The 22,956-nt window shown below is 32.2% G+C and overlaps 1 protein-coding gene across 1 annotated transcript; it reads right to left on the reverse strand.

The window, feature by feature from the left end:
• Positions 1-9,352: 9,352 nt before the first annotated feature.
• LOC111714967 (uncharacterized) lies at positions 9,353-22,457 on the reverse strand (the record flags this gene model as incomplete). The annotated part of the gene is made up of 11 exons (XM_023490195.1): positions 9,353-10,577; positions 11,884-11,952; positions 12,153-12,223; positions 12,525-12,772; positions 13,227-13,620; positions 13,688-13,726; positions 14,761-14,824; positions 17,045-17,119; positions 17,238-17,300; positions 21,211-21,452; positions 22,374-22,457. Coding segments are annotated over 11 exons (1,377 nt in total), but the record flags the coding sequence as incomplete, so codon positions are not given.
• Between the last annotated feature and the right edge of the window lie 499 nt (positions 22,458-22,956).

Consider the following 22,956-nt stretch of genomic DNA (forward strand, 5'->3'; position numbering starts at 1 on the left):
CCAAAAATTTTCGCGGATTTTTCTGTTCAAATTAGTGCATTTTTAAAAATGCTAAGTGAACAAATTTTTTTCCGTGCAAATTTTTTAAGTTCTAACAATTACAAACCTTTTCATTAAGTAAATACAAAGTGGGTCTCAAATTTTTACAGAATTTCGATAAAAATAATTTTTTCTAAATTATTGATCAACAAGAAATTAGTTTATCCTATTTTTTTAATTCGACTATTGTTTACCGAAACCAGCAGAAAATGGTAAAACTAAAGTTTCGCCTATTAAGCAATTGGTACCCCACCAACTTTATTAGATATCTGAACAATCCCTTTATAGTCAGAATAAAATATAAAATATAAAATATAAAATATAAAATATAAAATATGAAATATAAAATGGTGAAATGGTTTTGTGTATGTATTAAACTGCCTGAATGCAGTACTGTCCGAGGTAAACAAAGCTTGAGGGGAAATTCGGCCTGAAGTTGGCTTGTTTTATCAATAAACAGAGATATACTGGAGAATTAATAGATAGATAGATAGATAGATAGATAGCTAGATAGATAGATAAATAGATAGATAGATAGATAGATAGCTAGATAGATAGATAAATAGATAAATAGATAGATAGATAGATAGATAGATAGATAGATAGATAGATAGATAGATAGATAGATAGATAGATAGATAGATAGATAGATATATAGATTTATATATATTGAAATATCAAAGGTTTCCAGTAGTGCTTCAGTAGCGGTTTGAAGTTCAAAATCACAATCCCAAAATCCACAAACTTTTAAAATGCAATTTGCATTATTTATCTCGATCTCGATAAATAGATACATCCAACCATATAGATAGATCTAACTTTGACTCCCGATCTTATATCTGTATATGTATCTATATATAAATAATATAGATAGATACATAGATAGATATATTATATAGATAGATAGATAAATAGATAAATAGATAGATACAAACAAAGACTTTGGAACTGCGGAATATAAAGACGACTTTTAGACTCAATTTTTGATTAAATAGTTCAATAAACATAAAATACCGCAAATGGGAAGTGAACATGCAGATTGTCTAAATTTCGTCTTCAAATTCCGGAGTTTTATGTATACAAAAACAATGAATAATTCGGATAAATTCAGGTTCATCGGCGCCACTGCCAAGCAAAGTAACATGGATGATACCCAACTGAAGCCAACCAAGAATAGGAGAGTCTGCGTTTACAATACCAGCAAATCCAAAACGAAAAAAGTTTGGATGCAGGGTCTTTAATTGGATCATATGAATTCCAGAGTGTGTAAAAACTATTACATTGTTAAATAAATATTATGACGTTATATTTTCAATAATTCATGTAAATCAGGTAGAGAGAGAATTCAATCTTAAGAATGAAAAAGTAAAGAGATAATTGATTACTGTTAAAAAGTACAAGATTACTTGCATACAAGATACGTGACATGAATTTTCTTCTTATAAACACTTTATATACTTCAAACCAAAAGTAAATGTTCTAAAGGACTGATAGAAGTAATTTCAAGTTACCAACCCATTAAAGATCCTATCAACAACAGTACCATTTAAACATTTATCTGGGTAACAATGAGGAAGATATCATCGTTATTTCATTTTAAAAAGTGATGAATTCTATAAATTTTGTTCATTGTCTTTATTGCGTAAAATCTACTAGTCACTTCTATGGACTATGAACCAACGAGGTTATAGTTTATAGAGTGATGATGTACGCTTATCCTTTACTAGTTTTACAGGCCATAAACTATACCGAGAGCGTACTGCATATTTGTTTATTATAAGTTGAAATTCTGGCCTAGAACCTGTATCATTATTAGTAAACTGCATTACAGCAAACTGAGAACTCTTAAATCTATTACAAAAAGACAACATTATGAAACGTCAAGAGCGTAAAAAGTACTGGATTATCAGAGAAGAAGACATTTGTTACTATCGCTGACTCACCCACAAAATGCGTCAAATTAGCGTAGATTTTCTGATGCACTATCTTCTAAATCTAACAGTCTCATTGCCGTGAAACAAAACTCTTTTTGCAAAATTTTCGGTTTATTTAACCATCTTCAAGGCATATTCTAAAAAACATACAAAATAAGTAACTAGAACAATAGATGTTTGAAATTTAAAAGAATTAAAGATAAAAGTAACAATAAAGAAACTAAAACAAATAAACAGACCTGGAAACCAGGATACCTGGAAACCAGAATACCTGGAAACCAGAATACCTGGAAACCAGGATACCTGGAAACCAGGATACCTGGAAACCAGGATACCTGGAAACCAGGATACCTGGAAACCAGGATACCTGGAAACCAGCATACCTGGAAACCAGGATACTTGGAAACCAGGATACCTGGAAACCAGGACTGGAAACCAGGATACCTGGAAACCAGAATACCTGGAAACCAGGCAACAACTGCAGCAATAGAGGAAACTACAACTGAGGCTGTGGAATTTGTATAGATTCAAATAAAAAAACACAAAACAGACATTTTTGATCTACGGCTTTTTTTTCAGCAAAAGCAGAGAACCATTCTTATTTACTTGTCCGCCTCCACTTTACTTTGATCCAAATCTAAATGTTTGTAACTGGCCATCTGAGGTTGACTGTGTTCATGGTACAACTGAAGCCCCTGAGGAAACAACAACTGCAGCTTCAGAGGAAACTACAACTGAGGCTGTGGAAGAAACTACAACTGAAGCTGCAGAGGAAATTTCTTCCACAGCCTCCGTTGTAGTTTCCTCTATTGCTGCAGTTGTTGTTTCCTCTGCAGCTTCAGTTGTAGTTTCCTTTGCAGCTTCAGTTGTAGGTAACTAGAACAATAGATGTTTGAAATTTAAAAGAATTAAAGATAAAAGTAACAATATAGAAACTAAAACAAATAAACAGATTTCAAATGTGTACAGAGGGGTTGCAGATTTCGTAACTTCAGAACAGTTTGTTTAATTGTTAAAGAGGAAACATATTCATGAAGCATATGTAAAGACAAAGACTGTAACTGGAAAATAGTATCACATAATAGATAATGGAATAAAGCTAGGTTAGAGTATACACAGGTTGTTTTTATCTTCGCCACAGAGGTCCCTCCCAGCATGATCTACAAGGTTGATGAGGAGATGAAGCTGTAGTTGGTTGTCTGGGTGCACTAGGAGGGTTTTTTCTAAGAACCTGAGAACCTGGAGGAGAGGACAGAGAACTAGGCGGAGGAGGAGGCGGAGAAAGCGGAGATCTGAACCTAACCCAAGGTGGAGCTGCAAGGGCGGAGAACAATCCAGAGGAGTTCGCTTAGGATGTCCTTTAGGAGTTGAGGAATGTTTAGCTTTTATATATTTATAAAAGACGACATTAATGTTTGTCTGTCTGACAATACAAAGCAGGTAGTTTCCATTTAAACTCCGCACCTTTCACAGGTGTGGAGATGGTTTCCAAGATGAATTTATAAATATAAAAGGTAATAGTTTGTAAACTTTAAATAACCTTTAGATTGTATGCATAAGTGTATGCATATTTATCAAGTTATATATCTTAACTATTTTGTATATTTCAGTTATGTGCTTTAGACGAGTGTATCGTGTAAATGAGAATATTGAAAATACACATCTATAAAGAAACTTGCTCATTATATTCACAAGTCTACCAATCAACAAAAGTTGTTGTCTGGGTCTTATTAAAAGGAAACCTGAAACTGATTCCACTCAATACAAGGAACTATAACCTCAATGGAGATTACTGGGTTGAGTCTGTCTATTGAAACCTTATCTTCCCAAGCTCCCAACTGCAGAGTAAAATATTTGTCATCCATTTGAAGAACCAGGTATGGACCTCGATTCAAAGGCTGGAGAGGAGGAGTAGACCAGACCTCATGTACAAACACATGGGTTGCAGTTTTCTAGGATGCTGGGACAGCAGGAGCTGTCGCATGAACATGGTGTCTAGGAAGAGCTGAGAAACTCTGCAAGACTGAACGGATTCAAGACTTGAATATCTCCGAGCTGGGAAACTTTGGAGCATCTAGGAATATTCCAGGGAGAATCAAAGGAGAAACATAAACAGCTTCTGCAGAGGAACAAGCCTGATCATCCTTCAGAGCAGAACGCAAACCCAAAAGAACCAGGGTTAGATGATGTAACCAGCCTGAACCTGCTAGTTTGGAAAGGTCCTGAGTTTCTGAACAATGTTTCTGGAGCTGAGCAAGGTTGGAATAATTGATTAACTGAGCCAAGGTTGGAGAAATATTCGGGGAGTGAACTGAAGAAACTAAACCTTGAGCCTGGGGTTCCAGAAATGACAGAAAACTGGAGAAACTGAACTTCCAGAACAGGAACCAGGAGACGCAACCACAGGGATACCAACAGGACGGGAGAAAGCATCAGCCACCATGTTATAGATAGATAGATAGATAGATAGATAGATAGATAGATAGATAGATAGATAGATAGAAGGATAGATCATAAAGATCTAATGTGCAGAAGTTTCCGGGAAAATTGAAAAATGTTAACATAGTTTGAATTCCTCTCAGAAACTACAGTTCAGTTTTACTTTTAAACAACAATTTTGGATTTTTGGTTTATTTATCTATCCGTAATTTGTAATAATGTATAAGCTGAGAAGTTTCTAATCAGTGGTTCCTTGTATTGCATTTTAAGGAGTAAGCTGAATAGAGGATTCCATTTTTAATTGAACTAATTTCTGAAAAAAAAAAAACAATAAGATTGATATCAATGGAATTTTTCAAGCTGAGCTTGACAATATGGTTAATATTATATGCACGACCTAATTATAGTATGATTTTGTGTTTCTTGTATTTGTATTTATTTTGATATATATTTTGCTTGTTAAATTTGTACCAATTATTTTAATTGTGTACGTTCACAAATCAAATAATTCGAAATAAATATAAACAAAACTCAGTTTGTTTACATTCCTCCCAGAAACTGCAGTACACTTAAACGATGTTGACAATATATGAAAATTCCTCAATGTATTGTTCTTGACTCTCTGTACCTATAAATAAAAACTTCATTTACTAAAGTCATCCCATTCTGTCTACAAAAGATCCTCTGAGATATTTATCAAATAATTACGAATTAACAAACAGACACTTTAAAATACGGACAGGAGAACAAACGGGTGGAACCAAATAGCATTGAGAGTGCGAGATCGAGATATCAAATGTAAGAACCAAATGTACATTGAATTTTCAAGAAGAATAGTTCTCCATTAAATGTACACAAAGCATTTTTCACGCATTTTCCCGTTCTACATGATTTGCGGATTTTGAATCTAAGAAATAGTGTCTGAAACCTCAGTCTTGCCTGGATTAGGTGTGGCGGGGATGGAATTCAGTTTTACAATGTTTAATTGAAAACCGATAAATTAGACTTTAACGAAAAATGAAGAAACGTCGTCGCTCTTTTTTCTCAAACTCAACAAAACCAATTCCAAGCTAAAAACGACGTATTTTCCAGAAAAAAATAACAAACAAATCTTTGTTCCTTAAAAATTGCAAAAGTTTATCAAAAGAATAATTCCTCTCTTTTCAAAAAGAAAAGGAAAGAAAAAAACTATCAATATGTATCTTTTTTCAGTATTATTCAGTTTTCATAAAACCTTCAAAATTTGAATTAATAAAGAATCGGAAGCCTAGATAAAACAGATTAAAATCCTTTTACTGCTAAGCTATAAATAGGTTTAAACGTAATCTCATTAAAAATTTTGGGACCTCTGTAAATTGTTATAAAATATCAAGATTTTGTAAAGATTTCATTTAAGTCTGTGTTAAACATTTTAGACTTGGGGCTCATTTAGGTGTTAATTACAGGAAGTTTAAACTTAGGGTTTCCTACCCATAACCCTATATCTATCTATCTATCTATCTATCTATCTATCTATCTATCTATCTATCTATATATATATCTATCTATCTATCTAATCTATCTATCTATCTATCTATCTATCTATCTTTCTATCTATCTATCTATCTATCTATCTATCCATCCATCTATCTATCTATCTATCTATCTATCTATCTATCTATCTATCTATCTATCTATCTATCTATCTACCTATCTATCTATCTATCTATCTATCTACCTACCTATCTATCTATCTATCTATCTATCTATCTATATATCTATCTATCTATCTATCTATCTATCTATCTATCTATCTATCTATCTATCAAGAATGAATATATAGAGACTGGTGCCGTATATGCATTATGAATTATTCCATCATCTGACTGCGATGAAAATTTTATTGGTATTAAAGCTGGGACCGAGTACTAGGGTTGTACCAATACCAAGCTGGGACCGAGCACTCGGGTTGAAACAATCCTAAAGATGGGACCAAGTACCAGGGTTGCACCAATCCTAAAGCTGAGAACGAGTACTAGGGTTGTACCAATACCAAAGCTGGGATCGAGTACTTGTGTACAAATACTAAAGCTGGGACCGAGTACTTGTGTACCAATTCTGAAGCTAGGACGGAATGTTAGGGCTGCATTAATACTAAGGCTGGGACCGAGTACTTGTGTACCAATGTTAAAGCTGGGACCGAGTACTTGTGTACCAATTCTGAAGCTGAGTATTAGGGCTGCACCAATACTAGTGCTGGGACCGAGAAATAGGGTTGTACCAATACTAAAGCTGGGATAGATTACTAATGTACTTTACTGAAGTTTCCGGGAAAATTGAAAAATGTTAACATAGTTTGAATTCCTCTCAGAAACTACAGTTCAGTTTTACTTTTAAACAACAATTTTGGATTTTTGGTTTATTTATCTATCCGTAATTTGTAATATCGGTAAATCTATTTATCACTAATTCGTAATATCGGTAATCTAATTTTAATATATGTTTATCGATCTATTCCTAATTTGTGTACTCTCTCCCCCCCCCCACAATTTGTAGCAAAAAATGAGGCCTATTGTAATTAACGTCATACCTTGTTCGTAAAGTAAATGTGCCAGGAGTAATTACACATATTCTGTAAGGTGATTAACCCATTCCATGTACGTAGATATATATATAACTCCGTCATACCCATATTATGATTGTTTAACTACGTTATATATATAACAGTGCATAATTTGTAATCACGCTGTTAGTGACCTAATTCTGATCTGAGCTAAGATATACACCTCAGTTGAAAGAATAACTCCGTACTGTTTACTGCGAGAGAGTAATCCTGAAACTCTATTTTGATGAACAGGTAGGATCATCCCCGTTAATTTGGGATCGATATGTAGCTTATTGTATAGCTAGGCTTGTGTCCCTGTGTGGCATTTAGAGCACCGGATCGTCCCCGTCATTTGGGATCTATATATAGCTTGCTATATAGCTATGCTTGTTTCCCTGAGTGACATTTAGAGCATTGGATTAGTAGCTGTATTTCGATAGCTACACTTCTGTCCCTGTGTGGCATTTAGAGCCTGGGATTCAGTTCTGGTTGAATTTGATATCAGATGGATTGTACCTGGATAGAGAACTTGTTATGGAGTAGGTGTTTACTACAGGTATATCAATCCATCACTAACCCGGAATACTGGTATATTAAGCCATCCCTATTTTGTGTTATCGGTATATCAATCTATCACTAATTTGTATTATCGGTATATCAACATATCCCTAAAACGTAATATCAGTACATTGATCGACCCTCTAATTTGTAATATCAGTATATCAATCCATTCCTAACTCATGTTATTGGTGTATCGATTTATTACTATCAATAATATGGGTACAACAATATATCCCTGATTGGTATTATCGGTATTTTGATCTATCCCTACTTTATAATATCGGTATATCAATCCATCCGTAAACCATAATATTGGTATATCGATCCATCCGTAAACCATAATATTGGTATATCGATCCATTCGTAACCCGTAATATCCATATATCGATCCATTACTAACTCGTAATATCGATCCATCCCTAGCCCGTAATATCCATATATCTATCCATCACTAACTCGTAATATTGATCCATCCCTAGCTTGTAATATCCATATATCTATCCATCACTAACTCATAATATTGATCCATCCATAGCCCGTAATATCCATATATCAATCCATCACTAACTCATAATATCGATCCATCCCTAGCCTGTAATATCCACATGTCGATCCATCCCTAGTTCTGAATGTGAAGAAATCTCATTCTATGATTTTATCGTGGACAATAAAATAGTTGAGGGTGTGCTTCATGTCATCTCATTCGGGGTCTCTCCATAGAGAACTCTCTTCCTGTATAGAGGGGGGTGGCACCCTTTTAACCCAAGGGGGGGGAAGGGTCACAATATATAAACTATAGGGAGAGAAAGGGAAAATGGAAAGAAAATGGAGAAATCAAAAAAAGAAATCAAGATGTTAGAAAAAATCGATATCAAAATTTTCTCATAACTCTTCTTAAATTTCTTAAATTAAAAAAGAAATATTTTGAATTTCAATTTTGCTTTTCTTATTGTGAATTAAAGAAAAACTACAAGAGCTACGAGGTCACATAGTAATAAACAAATTTTACACTCGCCTCCTGAATAGATGAATAGATAAATTGATGAATAGATAAATTGATGAATAGATAAATAGATAAATAGATAAATAGATAAATAGATAAATAGATAAATAGATAAATAGATAAATAGATAAATAGATAAATAGATAAATAGATGAATAGATAAATAGATAAATAGATAAATAGATAAATAGATAAATAGATGAAGTTTATTTATAAAACAAACAAAAAAGTACACACTTATCAAACAATTGTTTGATTTAGTATTTACAAGTTATAAATATAAACATTTAAACTACAAAGAAAACATTGATATTTGATCTAACACAGATGATTTATTTTCCAATTGTAGATGTACAATGACTAGAAATTTGACTAAAAAAGCAATTCAGATTTCGATCTTGGTCCAAAATAGTTCATATTCCATTTTAAAATCATTCTTTTAAATTTTGTATTTTAAAATCTGAAACTAAGTTTTCCTGCATATATTATGGCAAATGGGCTGTTTATCCAAATTGGGAATTACGTAATGACAGATTTACTTTTAATATAAAGTTTTAAGACAAAAAATGTTAAATGCAAAAGTTCTTGTACTAATATTGATAATTTTAGATAAAAGGGATTGTAGATGTAATCTTCATTATCCTTCAATATTGAAAGTTTGGTATGTCCCTTTACAATAATACCCTTCGACTGACAATTTTCTTCATTGTCTCTGAAGAATAAATTTGTGAGTTTGCTTACAATCAAACACCCCGGAGGGTAACTTGAATTTAAACGTCCTTAGTCCTTGAAAGCAGTTGACATGTTTTTATCAAATTTATCAAATTTATCGTCTAATCTTATGAATTTAATTCATATTGATCAAAACATTTTTAATCTAATTCAACCCAAATTAATTGATATGTTTACAATATTCAAAACTATAGTTCAGGTTTACAGGGGGTAAGTCAATGAGAGAAACTTTCAAATTTCCCATTAAATTAAAATTTTATTTAAATTTTATTCTGAAAGGATTTAACTTTTGTCATTAAACAGTTATGTGGAGGGAAATTTATTCTGCAAAATCTAGTTATTACACTTTGTTCTTTGCTTTGTAACTTAGTTATTGTCAATTAATTATCTGAACAATTATCATTTTTAAATTAATAATTCTGTTTTTATAAAAAAAGCAGAACTACTGTAGACATAATTTAAAGATTCCCTACGCTTAAAGTAGTATATCTGATTCACAACGGTACCCTTTCATCTTTCTCTAATCAAGGATGAATGTTCTATTTTCATGGCTTAAAATTGATTGATTTAAAATAAGTAAATTTTGGATTTCTTGCTGCAGAAACCAAGAAGGAAATTAACAGAATTTGACAGTTTTCTCCGAAGAAAACAACAATATCTAAATCGCTATGGATTACCACTGTGAACCGGACATGCCACTTATTTTTTCTTAAATAAAGGGCCACACTTGGCATGATGACTATCAGTTCGTTCCTTTGAACAATTGGAATTATTCAAATCAGTGATATTCCTAAAAATATTCCTCATGAGAATATAGAACAAATTTTCTTCAGAAATTGGGGGTTTAAACATTTTTCTATGCAAACATGATTAAAGTAGGGTTTCACGAAGCGTTGAGAAATTTCTGATATTTTTTAAATTCTCAGTTCTGTCCTGTCGTTCCTGTTCGTCCCGCCTTTCTGAGAAACTTGGCCTTTCTGAGAAACTTGTCCTTTCTGAGAAACTCGTCCTTTCTGAGTTATTTGATATTGCAGTTAGCTTGCTGCTGTGCGATTTTGATTCACTGATCGTCCCATTCATTTGGAGTTTCGGGGGTTTAGTCGGTCCCAGAACACTGTTTTCTTGTCCTCCGTCGGCTAGAGAGGACTGAAGGTCCTGTCCTCCATGCTCTAGGGAGGACTGAACGTCCTGTCCTCCATTCTCTAGGGAGGACTGAACGTCCTGTCCTCCATGCTCTAAGGAGGACTGAACGTCCTGTCAAATATTTGCTGTTTGCCATCCATTCCTGTGTATAAAATAAAATTATTTAGTATTTGTATTATTATCAAGTATCCAAATATATGATTCATGATTTATCATAATTGATTATAACAATTGACAGATGAAATCTTACTTAAATTAAGAAAAAAAATTTTGTATAAGGGAAACTGAGTACAATTGTTACAGATTTTGATTTTCTAATTCTTATATCTTTGCAACCTGATACTTTGATACTTCAAACATTGTCTGATGTCTCTCTGATCTTACAGAATTTATGTATATTAAAATATCAAATGTCTACAACATCTGTTTCAAAGATATAAGAAATGTAATATTAAAGTGTGTGTATTCTGTTGCTATCTGGTTTTCAATATTTTGCAAAACAAGTATTTCCCCTGCTTTATCTAAAGAGAGGCAAGACAACAAAGATAAGCATTGCATCTTCAAACCTTGATTTAAATGACTTTTTTTTTTCTGTGTGGGGGGGAGGGGGAGGGGTTATATAAACAAAACCCAGTTTTATTTAGGGTTTAAGTTTTAGGACTAGACACGACCATGTAGAGAATTTCTCAACAAATCCCGAAGAGAAATATCTAAAATTGATAAAAGTTTAAAAGTCTTTTTTCTTCAACTGGGTTTACAACAGATGGTCACCCACAAAAAATGAGCTTCGGAGTCCACCGTACGTAGTTGATTCTTTCTTCCTTTACTTTATATTAATGGTTCCCGGCAGCTGTAAATTTTGTAAATCAATAGATTAGCCATTAAATAACTATTATATATATAAGGCAGAAGAATTAATTCTAAATTGTCATTTTTATAAAGTTTTGGGTCGTCTTTATTGTCTCTAACTTTGCGGGTGACCCTGCAGGTTTCTATAAATTATATTTATATAAAATCTGAAAACTGTATTTCCTAGGACTATTAGGATGATTCCAAACGATGCAAAGATCGATGCAAAATGTAAATTCTGTAAAAATCTGTTTTTATATATCTTTAAAAGCTAGGATAAAGTCAAATTTTCTCAAGCATTAAGCTTTGATTATATCGACCATTGAGTTTTTTTTAAAGGCTTTTGTCTCTTTTGGCTCTTACGCAAAAATTAATTGGATATTTCTTGCTTTAAAAACAATGGTGGAATTATCAGAATTAAACAATTTTCGAGCGAGAAAAAAAACGACGACGCTATTACATAAAAGATCAGAGCGTGAAACTTTAGAATGGTGTGATATCGAGATTAAAGCTTGATCCTCTCTTTTTATTAATATCGAGACTTACCTAATCTTGTTTTTAACTCATGATATAAATATCTAAAAGTATTTTAATAATACCTATCACAGTTTCGTTTAAGTATACTAGTTCCTGGTAACCCAACCCTTTCAATCTCACTCTCATCAGACCTACAGTACAAATATAGGGGTTTGGTAATAGTGCAAAAGAAAAGGATTTTGATCATAAAGCCAACCAATCTTCTGTTGCAACAACGTCATAAGTACATATGAATATTTGATCCCATTTCTTCCAGTAATAGATTGAAAAAAAAAAACATTTGATTGGTTGAAAACAAAATTTAGATTTTTTAATTTATAATTTATTTTACCTCATAAATGGATTAGATGAGACCATTTGATGAACCTTTGAGGGTTTCAGAGATTGTTCCGTGAACAAACTCTAGAATAGATAAAATTAGTTTAGAATAAGTAGATAAAGAAACAGAAAAAAATAAGGAACGAACACAATTCAAAAACTAATTGAACTATTTTATATATCGATTTACATTTTCAATTATAATTTTAATAAAGATAATATTTTTCACTGTTTAACAATGTATTTTGAAATTACAAAAGAAATAGAATTATCGGAAATTATTGCATTTAGAACGTATAAATGAAAAGGAATAATGAAAACTATTAGTTTGAATAATTTTTAAGCAAATAATTTTTAAAGAATTTGCATATTGCAAATTTCTAACCTGAGATTTTGCAAATGAATGAACTGTTCTAGGGAGAGGTTTAGGAATATTCGCATTCGGATTAGGGGTCACCTGTGAGCCCCTGAAACTAAGTGGAGGCCCCTGGGTGCCCCTTATACTGCCTGGGTTGGCCCCTCTAGGTATAGGTTTGTTGAGAGTAAATGATCCAGACTCCAGGTAGGGTTTAGAGTAGGAAGGTATTCTCTCATCACTAGCGGAGTGTTTTAAAGGTTTTACAAAACCAACATCTAAACAAAAAGATATAGAGACTAATTTAAATACTCAGATTTTTGAGGGGTTCGTATCTGTCCCCACCTTTTGAGATGAATACTGTATCAATTAACACCCCCTGAGGCAGTTCACCTCCCTTATATTGTTTTAACTATTTCGACGCAATTTTAGAAGTGACAAATCATAGATAGGACATTGCATAGAAAGACATTTTATTGACGGACATTTCATGGATAGGAAATTTCAAGGATAGGACATTTCATGGATAGGACATTTCATGGATAGGACATTTCATAGGACATTTCATGGATAGGAGTTTTCATAGACAGGAAATTTCATAGATAAGACATTTCAAGACATTTTATAGACAGAGATTATTTTCCTGAGACAGAAATGTCTTATCTATGAAATGTTCCAATGCCGAAAAAAATGATTTCACTGACAAAGAACAACTTTATAAAAGATGAATACCTGGAGATACATCAGAGATATTGTTGAACTTGTTTATCAACAGTTTTGTGGGACTCATGTCCGAGTTTGTGGGAGTAGTGTCGGGCATCCGGGGAGAAGTGTCGGTGACCCTACTTCTTGAGTCGTTCATATACGACCGAGTGTCGGTGATCAGCGATCTTGGGTTCTGTAAACTACCACTATTGTCGTTGATTTGAAGCCTATTTTCGGTGACTAAAGACCTGGTGTCGTTGATAAGCGATCTAGGATCGTTAATCAGGAATCTGGATTCTGTGATTAATGATTTAGTGTCGTTGATTCCCTCCCCCGGGCTAAAGTCAGAGCCTGGGGAAAGTGAACTATCACTATTCCGGTTCTTCTGCTTTTTACTCATATCCACCCGGGCATACAGGGCCTAAAAAAGTTAAAATTTAAATAAAAAAGAATTGAAAACATGTTTTTATCCGATTAGGTCTTCTTACCTGTACATCCTGGTCCGACCCTGCATGGAGAACAGTCGCCTAGAAAACAAATTATGGTGAACATTTTGATTTAAACTTAAGTGATCTTTCTTAATGGAATCTAAATATTAAGTGTTTTTTCAGCTGTCTCTGCTCTGTAAAAATCAGGGAAAAGGAATAAATGGAAAGGAAATGGCGCTGGTCTGGCTTGAGAAAGCCAGTCGCACTGCTTTGCAGACGAGTTCGGTATTACATACGCACACTCTTTTGGTACTGACACACAACATGACTACAGTCAAGGAAATTGCAGAACAATTTTTTCAATTATAATAAGGCTTGAATAACGAGAAGTTTATTGTAAACTTTAATCAAATTATATTCTTTGCATGAAAATTTTTCTTTATAGTGTTGACTTTAATATGTAAATAATATATTATAGAGGACGTGAGTCAGACTCTAATAAAACGCATAGATAACTTCCAGTATATATATTTCTTATAACTTATTACTAGAGGGTTCAGAACTAGAGTCAATATCGATATCGCACGTGTAGACTGTAGAGATGATATCAGTACTCATGCCCCGTATCCGTTCTATATCTTTTGGTACAGACACACACACATGACGTTTTCGCCCCCTGGTAAAAATCTGTGGACTAGGGTTGATTTGATTTCGAACCGGACTGACCCCTTGTTAAGTTGTACCAGACCTTGTACCGGACTGACCCCTTGTTAAGTTGTACCAGACCTTGTACCGGACTGACTCCTTGTTAAGTTGTACCAGACCTTGTACCGGAATGACCCCTTGTTAAGTTGTACCAGACCTTGTACTGGACTGACCCCTTGTTAAGTTGTACCATACCTTGTACCGGACTTGGTGACGCGCAGAAAGTACCGGCCCGCTCTTATCCTATGTCGGCCTGGTTTCAACTTTGATGGTGCAGCCAGACTTTTTACAGTACCTGGCCTATTATTAATGCCTATATTTACCTACCCCGCTAGCTTAGTTTAGTGTGGCATGAAGTCAATTATTCTTGCGTTCTTGTGTTGTTGTTGTTGAGGGTTTTAACTAACATTTTTTATATAAAATTCTACCTGTGAAGCTGAGCTTGTACCGCTACTCATACTCCGGTCAGTTTCCTTGTACTTCCTGGACACACTAGACATAATTATAAAATAAAGCTCTTTGCTCATATATCTTTTTATATATATTATTTATATATATATGTTAGCTATAGCTGGCCAAACGACTGGACCAATTTGGCGGATATTTTTGAGAAACCCCAAATATGCCCTGGGGTAACATAGCCTAAACAAAATTTGGATTTNTTCACGGGCTAGGTCGGGGATTAGAGCCAGTATCATCATATTAACTGTACCATCCTTGTGAACCAGAGGTTCTGGTTCAAAGTCCATGACCCATTTAATGTAGATTTTTCGTATTTGCTGTTTTATACTGTTCTTGATATGTTGGGCTATATTATATTGAATATTTAAGTACACATAGTTTCTTGAAGTTTCTTACGCTACTTTAGAAGTTTCTAAATAAGAAATGAAAACAAGACTGCTAATATTCCGATACAAACTGAACGGTGTAGTTAGGTTTTCATATACTTGTAAAGTTGTACAGCATATCTCGTCTAGTGGGCTGAAATAGGTTCTAAAGTATAACCAGGACCTCTAGTTCACCGTGGGTTGTTTACATTTTATAATCTAGTTCACCGTAGGTTGTTTACACTTTATAATAACGTACTGGAAAATCAACATTCAGTAAACATTGATTAGAAACTGCAATTCCTTTCCGATCATGAGGACTATTTGGTATTGTTTATGAGTTACTGAGCACAGTGTGAAAAAACTCTTTTCTCCTCTTGTAGCTTTACTTTCGCTCCACATAAAAACCCCAACAAACTAAAGGCGACTTACCCAGAAAACTACCAGGGTACAAATCTCCAAACATTTTCAAATAAAACCTTTGAATATGTTTAAATGAAGATGAAAAAAGTTTAAATTTAATTTTGACTTAATTCCTATAATTAGTGTCAAATTTTCCACTCTGACTCTATCTTTCCTTATTTAAGCTCTGAATGAAAAGTTCCAATTTTTGAATAATTAATTAAGATTAAACCTTCTCAATTTTTCCAATATTATTTATGATAATTAATATTCTATTTTACTCAATCCAGAAGGGAACTTGAAACTACACGCCCCTCTTCTAGACTGATTAGCAACAATTTTAGCGTTTAAATGTTGCTTTTTAGGTGGTAATTGTTTTCGTAATTGTAAAATCTTTCTGTTTACCATTGGAAGATTTCTAAAGTTTAAAAATTAACATTTTTCCATTTAGAAAATTCTTTATTTAAAAATTTGTGAGGTTTCTAGCGAAAATTTAGCTTTTTTCGCGAAATTTTGTTTTAATCTGTTTTGCAAAATAATGCGAATTTAGAGATGGAAAAATTTCGCGCAAAAATTTGAAAATTATTGGGAAGGGGGGGGGGGGAATTCGAAAAAAAAAAGAATATACGGAAGAAAAATTATATTATGATATAATAAAACTTCTAATGCTGAGCTCTGAGAGCAGAGAATTCGACAAGTTACTTTTCACAATTAATTGTTGCACTTAAAGTTTTCGCGTAATTTTTTTTCGCTTAATACAATCCCCATATCGCCATATTTTTAGTCCTTTTTTTTCTTTTATTCAAAACCGTCAAAAATAGCGTAAACGTGTTAATTATTTAAGATAAAAATACTAAAAAATTGTATAGCCTCTAAATTACCGTGATGTATCTATAATAGTCAAACTATAGTAAAATTAATTGATTGAAAATAGTTTTCTTATCATAACTCCTCTTCATGGAATAGTTATTGAGAAGAACAAAACTAATTTGATAATCTTCACTTTTGCGTATAATAAGAACTAGAGGAGCAATTAACGGAGTCCCAAGGTTGAAACAATAATGCGTATAATAATGCGTATAATAAGAACTAGAGGAGCAACGGAGTCACAAGGTTGAAACAATAATGCTAATGGAATTTGATCTTCTCCTCCTAGTTAGTTTGTAGTGATTGTTTAAGTTATACTAATTTGTAGTTTTTAGCTATAAATGTATTGCATACAATTCAATGTGTTTTTTACAGGGTTGCCCAACCAGGATGAGACTGTAAAGACGACTTAAAACTCTTCAAATATGACGATTCCAAGTCTTCTGCCTCAAATCTTTTCTTTAAATGGCTTATTCAATGAATTTGAGAAGACAGAACGAAGTTTATATAAATATAAAGACACAGACTGTACAAATTGCGTATACAGTCGTCTCTGAAATCTCATCTTTTGTTGGTTACCCTGTATGTTAAAATGCATTATTATGTAATTGTGTGCCTTATTATTTCATAATTCTGCTCAACAGTTTCATAATTGGATTCATCATTATATTCTTCTCTAGCTCCTCCCACACTATATGAGATAATAATAATAAAAAATAATTATTATTATTATTATTATTATTATTATTATTATTATTATTTTTCTTGTTATTGTCATCAATTAATAGTATTAATAATATTATCAATTCCTAGCATAAGGATCTTCTGCGTCAAGTCCATCTGGAACACGAAGACTGTAATCCTCTGTACGTCTGAATAAAAAAAATTAAATCATTAAACAAAATGATAATTAAGCAAAATACAGAAAATATGTAAATCTAAGATTTGTTAAGGCTTTGCGCCCCTATTATATTAAAAAATTAGCGTTCAAAAGTTGCTCTTTAAGTCACCATACTTTCGTTGCATTTGTAAATCTAAATTTTTCGAGGAGTTATCTGTTTAAATTGATGCAATTTTAGAAATAATAAATGTGGACGTATTTTTCCGGTAATGTTTCTCTACTTTGACGGTCCATTTTGAAAATGATCAAATTTCAGAAAGAAAATAAGACAATTTAATTTTGATATCTCATTCAAAATCTGTCGATATAGCGTGAGAACCTTATATACTTAAATATTTAAAATAAAACGCTATAATAACAAGTATTTAATAGCCAAAAATGAAAAAAACTAGACTTAATGATTGAATGGATTAAAAGAAAGTTTAGACTCAGTACTTGAGTTTGACCAGGCCTTTCAGATTACCGACGTTCACTTACTGGAGACTTATCCTACAAAATTCATTTTAAAATAAAATGTTAGTTTCTCACTTTCTAGCTTCTGCACTCTTCTAATCTAGGAAATTCAGCTGGGGTCAGCTGGGGTCAGCTTTACTAAAAAATACGACATTTATAAATTGATTTTCTCCGATTGCTTCATAATTCTCTAGTTTTCAGTGTCTACTTGTACCGGCCTGGTGTTTGGTCCTGTATAAAAGTGTACCGTACTGAATTTTAATTGTACCGGTGCGATCGTGACATGTACATTGTACAGAGTGTTGCTACATAAATACTTTATTCGTTTACAGCAATTATATTGACAAACTTCGATATATTTTTTCTAATTCTTGAAAAAAGTTTCTTGTGTTTTGTATATCTTTTATAGTTTTATGTAAATACTAGAATTAGATTAAATTTAATGGAAATGAAGTATAGGATCCCAGCTCCGGGTTTGTTTATTGTGGGTTGTAGAAAGAGGGTGAGGGGGGGGGTAAGTTGGGTTGGGGATGTGAGGGGGGGGGGCTTAGAAAGTATGCATGGAGGTTTCTAAGATGAAGAAGTTGTGCTCAGGATGTTTTTTCAATTTGCTTGTCTAAGGAAAGAGAACTGTTTTTTTTTAATCTCTGGGTTCGTTTCTTAAAATTATTCGACGTTTTCTGAAGGTTCATGCAAGTTGATATTATTATTTCATAATCTAGGAAGTTCGTTAATGGTTCGTTTATCGTTCGTTATTTCGCTCATGGTTGTTCATTGTTCGTTAGTTCGTTCATATTTCGTTCATTGTTCGTTAGTTCGTTCAATTAATGACTGATTCCAAAAGTGTTGCCCACCACTAAATATAGNAAAGAAAGAGGGGGGAGTCGGTTAAAGGGAGTGTTCGCCAAAAATGAAAGGGGGTATAGGCTTACGGCGAAAAATAATCGCTTTTGATTGCTAATGATCTTACTTCTATCTGTTGCGTCTATAAGGAGAAAATTGTTAAAAATGACTTATACTGAAGAACGTAGCGTTCATACAAATTCAGAAAGTGCATTGTATACAAAACAAATAAAAATATTATGAAATATTAACTATATATGAATGCGTCTAAAAATAATCGATGACTATAGGTTGTATAATATCTGAATGATTTGTCTGAAAATAAATTGATTCGTTTACGATCCGAGTTATAAATTGCAACTCTCTGAACTTGTATAGACGCTACGTTCTTCAGTTTAAGTCGTTTTTAACAATTTTCTCCATATAGATGCAACAGATAGAAGTAAGATTAGTAGCGATCAAAAGCGATTATGTTTCGCCGTAAGCCTATGCTCTCTTTAATTTTTCGCGAAAACTCTCTTTAAAATCAAACTATCTGAAAACTATTCCTGCATAAATACAAGAAATTGTTGAGGGGGAGTAGAAATGCATAATTTGGTTTTAACACATTTTTAAACTTCAAAAGAAATAACCAATAAATGGGCTCGAATACCTCATTTTAAAAAAAATTTAATATTTAATAGTCGGGGGTGTGTCGTAAAAAGATTTAATATGGAGGAACAATTTTTCATAAATTTCTGAATTAAAACCTTTGTGGGTCGAATTCCATTTCCTGTCTTAATTTTCTCCATGGATGAAAACCCACATCTGCCAAGGTTCCGTCATTGTCTTGTATTTTCTCCATGGATGAAAACCCACATCTGCCAAGGTTCCGTCATTGTCTTATATTTTCTCCATGGATTAAAACCCACTTCTGTCGAGTTATTTCTTGTCTTTTATTTTCTCCATGAATGAAAACTCACTTTTACCAAGTTTCTGTTCTTGTCTTTTACTTTCTCCATGGATAAAAACCCCCTTCTGCCAAGTTTCCGTTCTTGTCTTTTATTTTCTCCGTGGAGAGAAAACTTTTAAACATTTTTCATTTGAAATTATTGTATTTTACACTCGTGAGAGATTCCCCTTGACTGGGTTTTGATCGACGCAAAATTGTAAAATTGGATGAAAGTTGGAAAAGGGGAAACCTTTCCGATTCCGAAAATAATAAAAATAAATTTATGATTTAGAAAACCTAGAAACGGCATTGTTTTCAAAATAAACTGGAAATTTTTTCATTTATGCTATGATAACATTTTCTTTAGACAGAGTTGTGAAAACAATTTAAAAAAACCTGAAAACCTATTGTTCCGTTGATGGTTAAATTCACGATAAACAGTTTTAAAAAGTCCGGAGAAATCAAAATAATTTTAAAAATAAATGTTATTTATCCACTTTAAATAAATGAACACATGTCTAAATAAAAAAATAAAATTTTTATTATTTAAAAAAACCTGAAAACCTATTGTTCCGTTGATTTAAAAAGTCCGGAGAAATCAAAATAATTTTAAAAATAAATGTTATTTATCCACTTTAAATAAATGAACACATGTCTAAATAAAAAAAATAAAATTTTATTATGTAAATTAAAATCTAAATAAATTAAACTCACTTGTTGGTATAATTTACTGTGTCCAGATTCCTTCGGAGATCCATTTCTAAATAAAAAAAATAATAAATGGGAATTAAAATATTATTTTTTTACTTAATCAAATTTCAAGGGATAAAACTTAATAAAAATATAGGTTTAGAGATGAAAATATTAATTTTAGTAAAATCTTAAGAAGTTGAAAAACAAATTACAAAAAAATGTCTAACAAGTAAAAAATATCAGAAAACTGCCATAATAAGAGGGTTTTTAGGAAAAATATAGATTAAATAACTAAAATTAAGAGTTTTTAATGAAGAAGTATAAATTATTTCAATTTATTATGATAACTTTCGTTCTTAATTTTCATTTATAAAAAAATTATGAAATTGATAAAAAATGTTCATTCTTTTTATATTTCATTAAAATTAATGAATTCAGATACGCATAACTTCTAAGTTATATGTACACTGTACAACTTATATATGTAGTTTTAAAAATAAGTTTTAAAAAGGAAAATTTTTATCTGAAAATTAAATAATTAATAAAAAAAACTTATTTTCAAAACTGACAAAATTAATAAATCCATGTCTGTCGGCAGTAAAAGTATCATATCTGAATCAGGGACTCTTTTCAATGTGTAGATTGCAATGCACCATTCACAATGGTACCTTTAAAAGTTTTGCCTGAATTATCTTTCGATTTTATTAATTTTGAAAACTTATTATTTTCAATGGTGGGTTTTCTACAAAAGGGACTTGCGGATTATTCAATCTAGAGAAACGAAAATATCTTCCACAATATTGATCAGATTAAGGTCTTAAGAGTACTGTTGTGAATCGGACATTGCTATCTTTTCATTATAGGACCACCTTGAACTCCTTTTAAGCCGATGTTTACAAAAGAAGACAAGCTATAAATGTTTCCAAATCATTTTTTTTTATTAAAAGTAGAATTGACTCACCTGGAGAAAGTAGAAAGACTAGTATGATGGTAAAGGGTATTCTGAACATTATATTTTGCCATGATGGAATCATGTTTAGGATCCAAAACACCATTTTTTAACTCCAAGCTCTTTTTGAAGTTCAAGCTGGTGTTGTTAAGCTGCTCCTTGAACGGGAAGTGCTGCTCCTGAGGTTCAGGTTCAACTAGATGAGGTTGGTTGAGGTCATCGTAAACAATTACTCCAGATCCAGAATCATTGTCCTAAATTATTGAATCTCTTAAAATGTACTGGCTTTCGATGCAAAGATGAAAATGCCTGATCAATAGTTTTAAAAACAAATTATTTTCAACTACAGGTTCTCTACAAAAGTAACTCGCGCATTCCTACTCCAGGAAAGTCCATAAAGAAAGTATCAGAGTTAAAAACCCAGAAAAAAACTACAATATGTTCCACATTATTGATCTAAAAAGGTTTCAAGGGTAACGATGTAAATCGGACATAACCATCTTTTCGGAGGTTCAATTGAAACTACGCGTAGAGTCCCTTTTATCAGTAATCTGCTAATATATTTAGGCAAAACTGATTACTTAGTCAAGCTAAAGAAATAAAAAGATAAAAAAAATTGTGCAACCAATATTTGGTCAATTTTATTTAGTTTTATTTAGATTTATTTAGTTTTATTTAGTTTTATTTAGTTTTATTTAGTTTTTCAATAATCTACCTACAGGGTGTCCCATAAATCATTTTACAACTCAGAGACAACTTAACGGTCGTCTTTAATCTTTGCTATGTAATGTATACTACATTTAAGGATAAAGTAGTAATATAAGTATTAATATATTTAAGTAGGAATTATGAGGGTGTACAAATGAGCTACAAAGGAATTGAGTTTTTGCCACAGACTCTGATTTTCTAATTTTAATATCATTGCAACCCAATGATCTAAACCTTTAATATTTCAAACAATGAATGCTGTTAGATCATATAATGTAAGTTTGAAAAATCAGAGGTTTACATCATCAGGTTACAAAGATATAAGGATTACAAAAATTGAATTTGTGGCAAAGACTCAATTCCTTTAGTTATTATTAGATAGCTATAAAATAGCAAAGAATGTCGTCTCTTGACCGTCATGTTTACTGAGAAACCCTGCACTAGATACACTTGAATATAGTTCTCACCTTAAAATCATCATCGTCTCCCTTCCGAAGTGTATCGGTGATCAAATGGTTTGCAGAATTTTGGGAGATTTTCCGCGAGTTTGCCTGAAGTAGTTTTGAGTTTTAATGCAAAGTTTGTTTTAATGAGTTTTCTAGGATGGAAATAAAATGAATAACTAGAAATTTCTTCTTGAATCAATGAATCAATCCTTGAAAAACAATGTATGCAAAAAAAAAAACAATCAAAGACGACAGTACACCTAAAATTCAAGAATTAATTTTTAAAGACGACAGAACCCCTAAAATTCAAGAATTAATTAACAAAGACGACAGTAAACCTAAAATTCAAGAATTTATTAATAAATAACAAAATACCGATAAAATTCACATACATATCAGCGACGTTTGTAGATGGTGTAATTTTCCAAAATTGCATATTATACTATTATTAAAATATAATATCTCTATCTCTATCTGCTATCTCTATCTTATCTATGTACTTATGATGTTACAGATTCAATGATCTTATAAACATTGATAATCCAGAAATTAATGATAATTTAAATATAATACCAACATTACATAGTCATTACTAATCATATGA

Source organism: Eurytemora carolleeae, unplaced genomic scaffold (genome assembly GCF_000591075.1).
Source record: "Eurytemora carolleeae unplaced genomic scaffold, Eaff_2.0 scaffold647, whole genome shotgun sequence".
Classification (NCBI taxonomy): Eukaryota; Metazoa; Arthropoda; class Copepoda; order Calanoida; family Temoridae; genus Eurytemora; species Eurytemora carolleeae.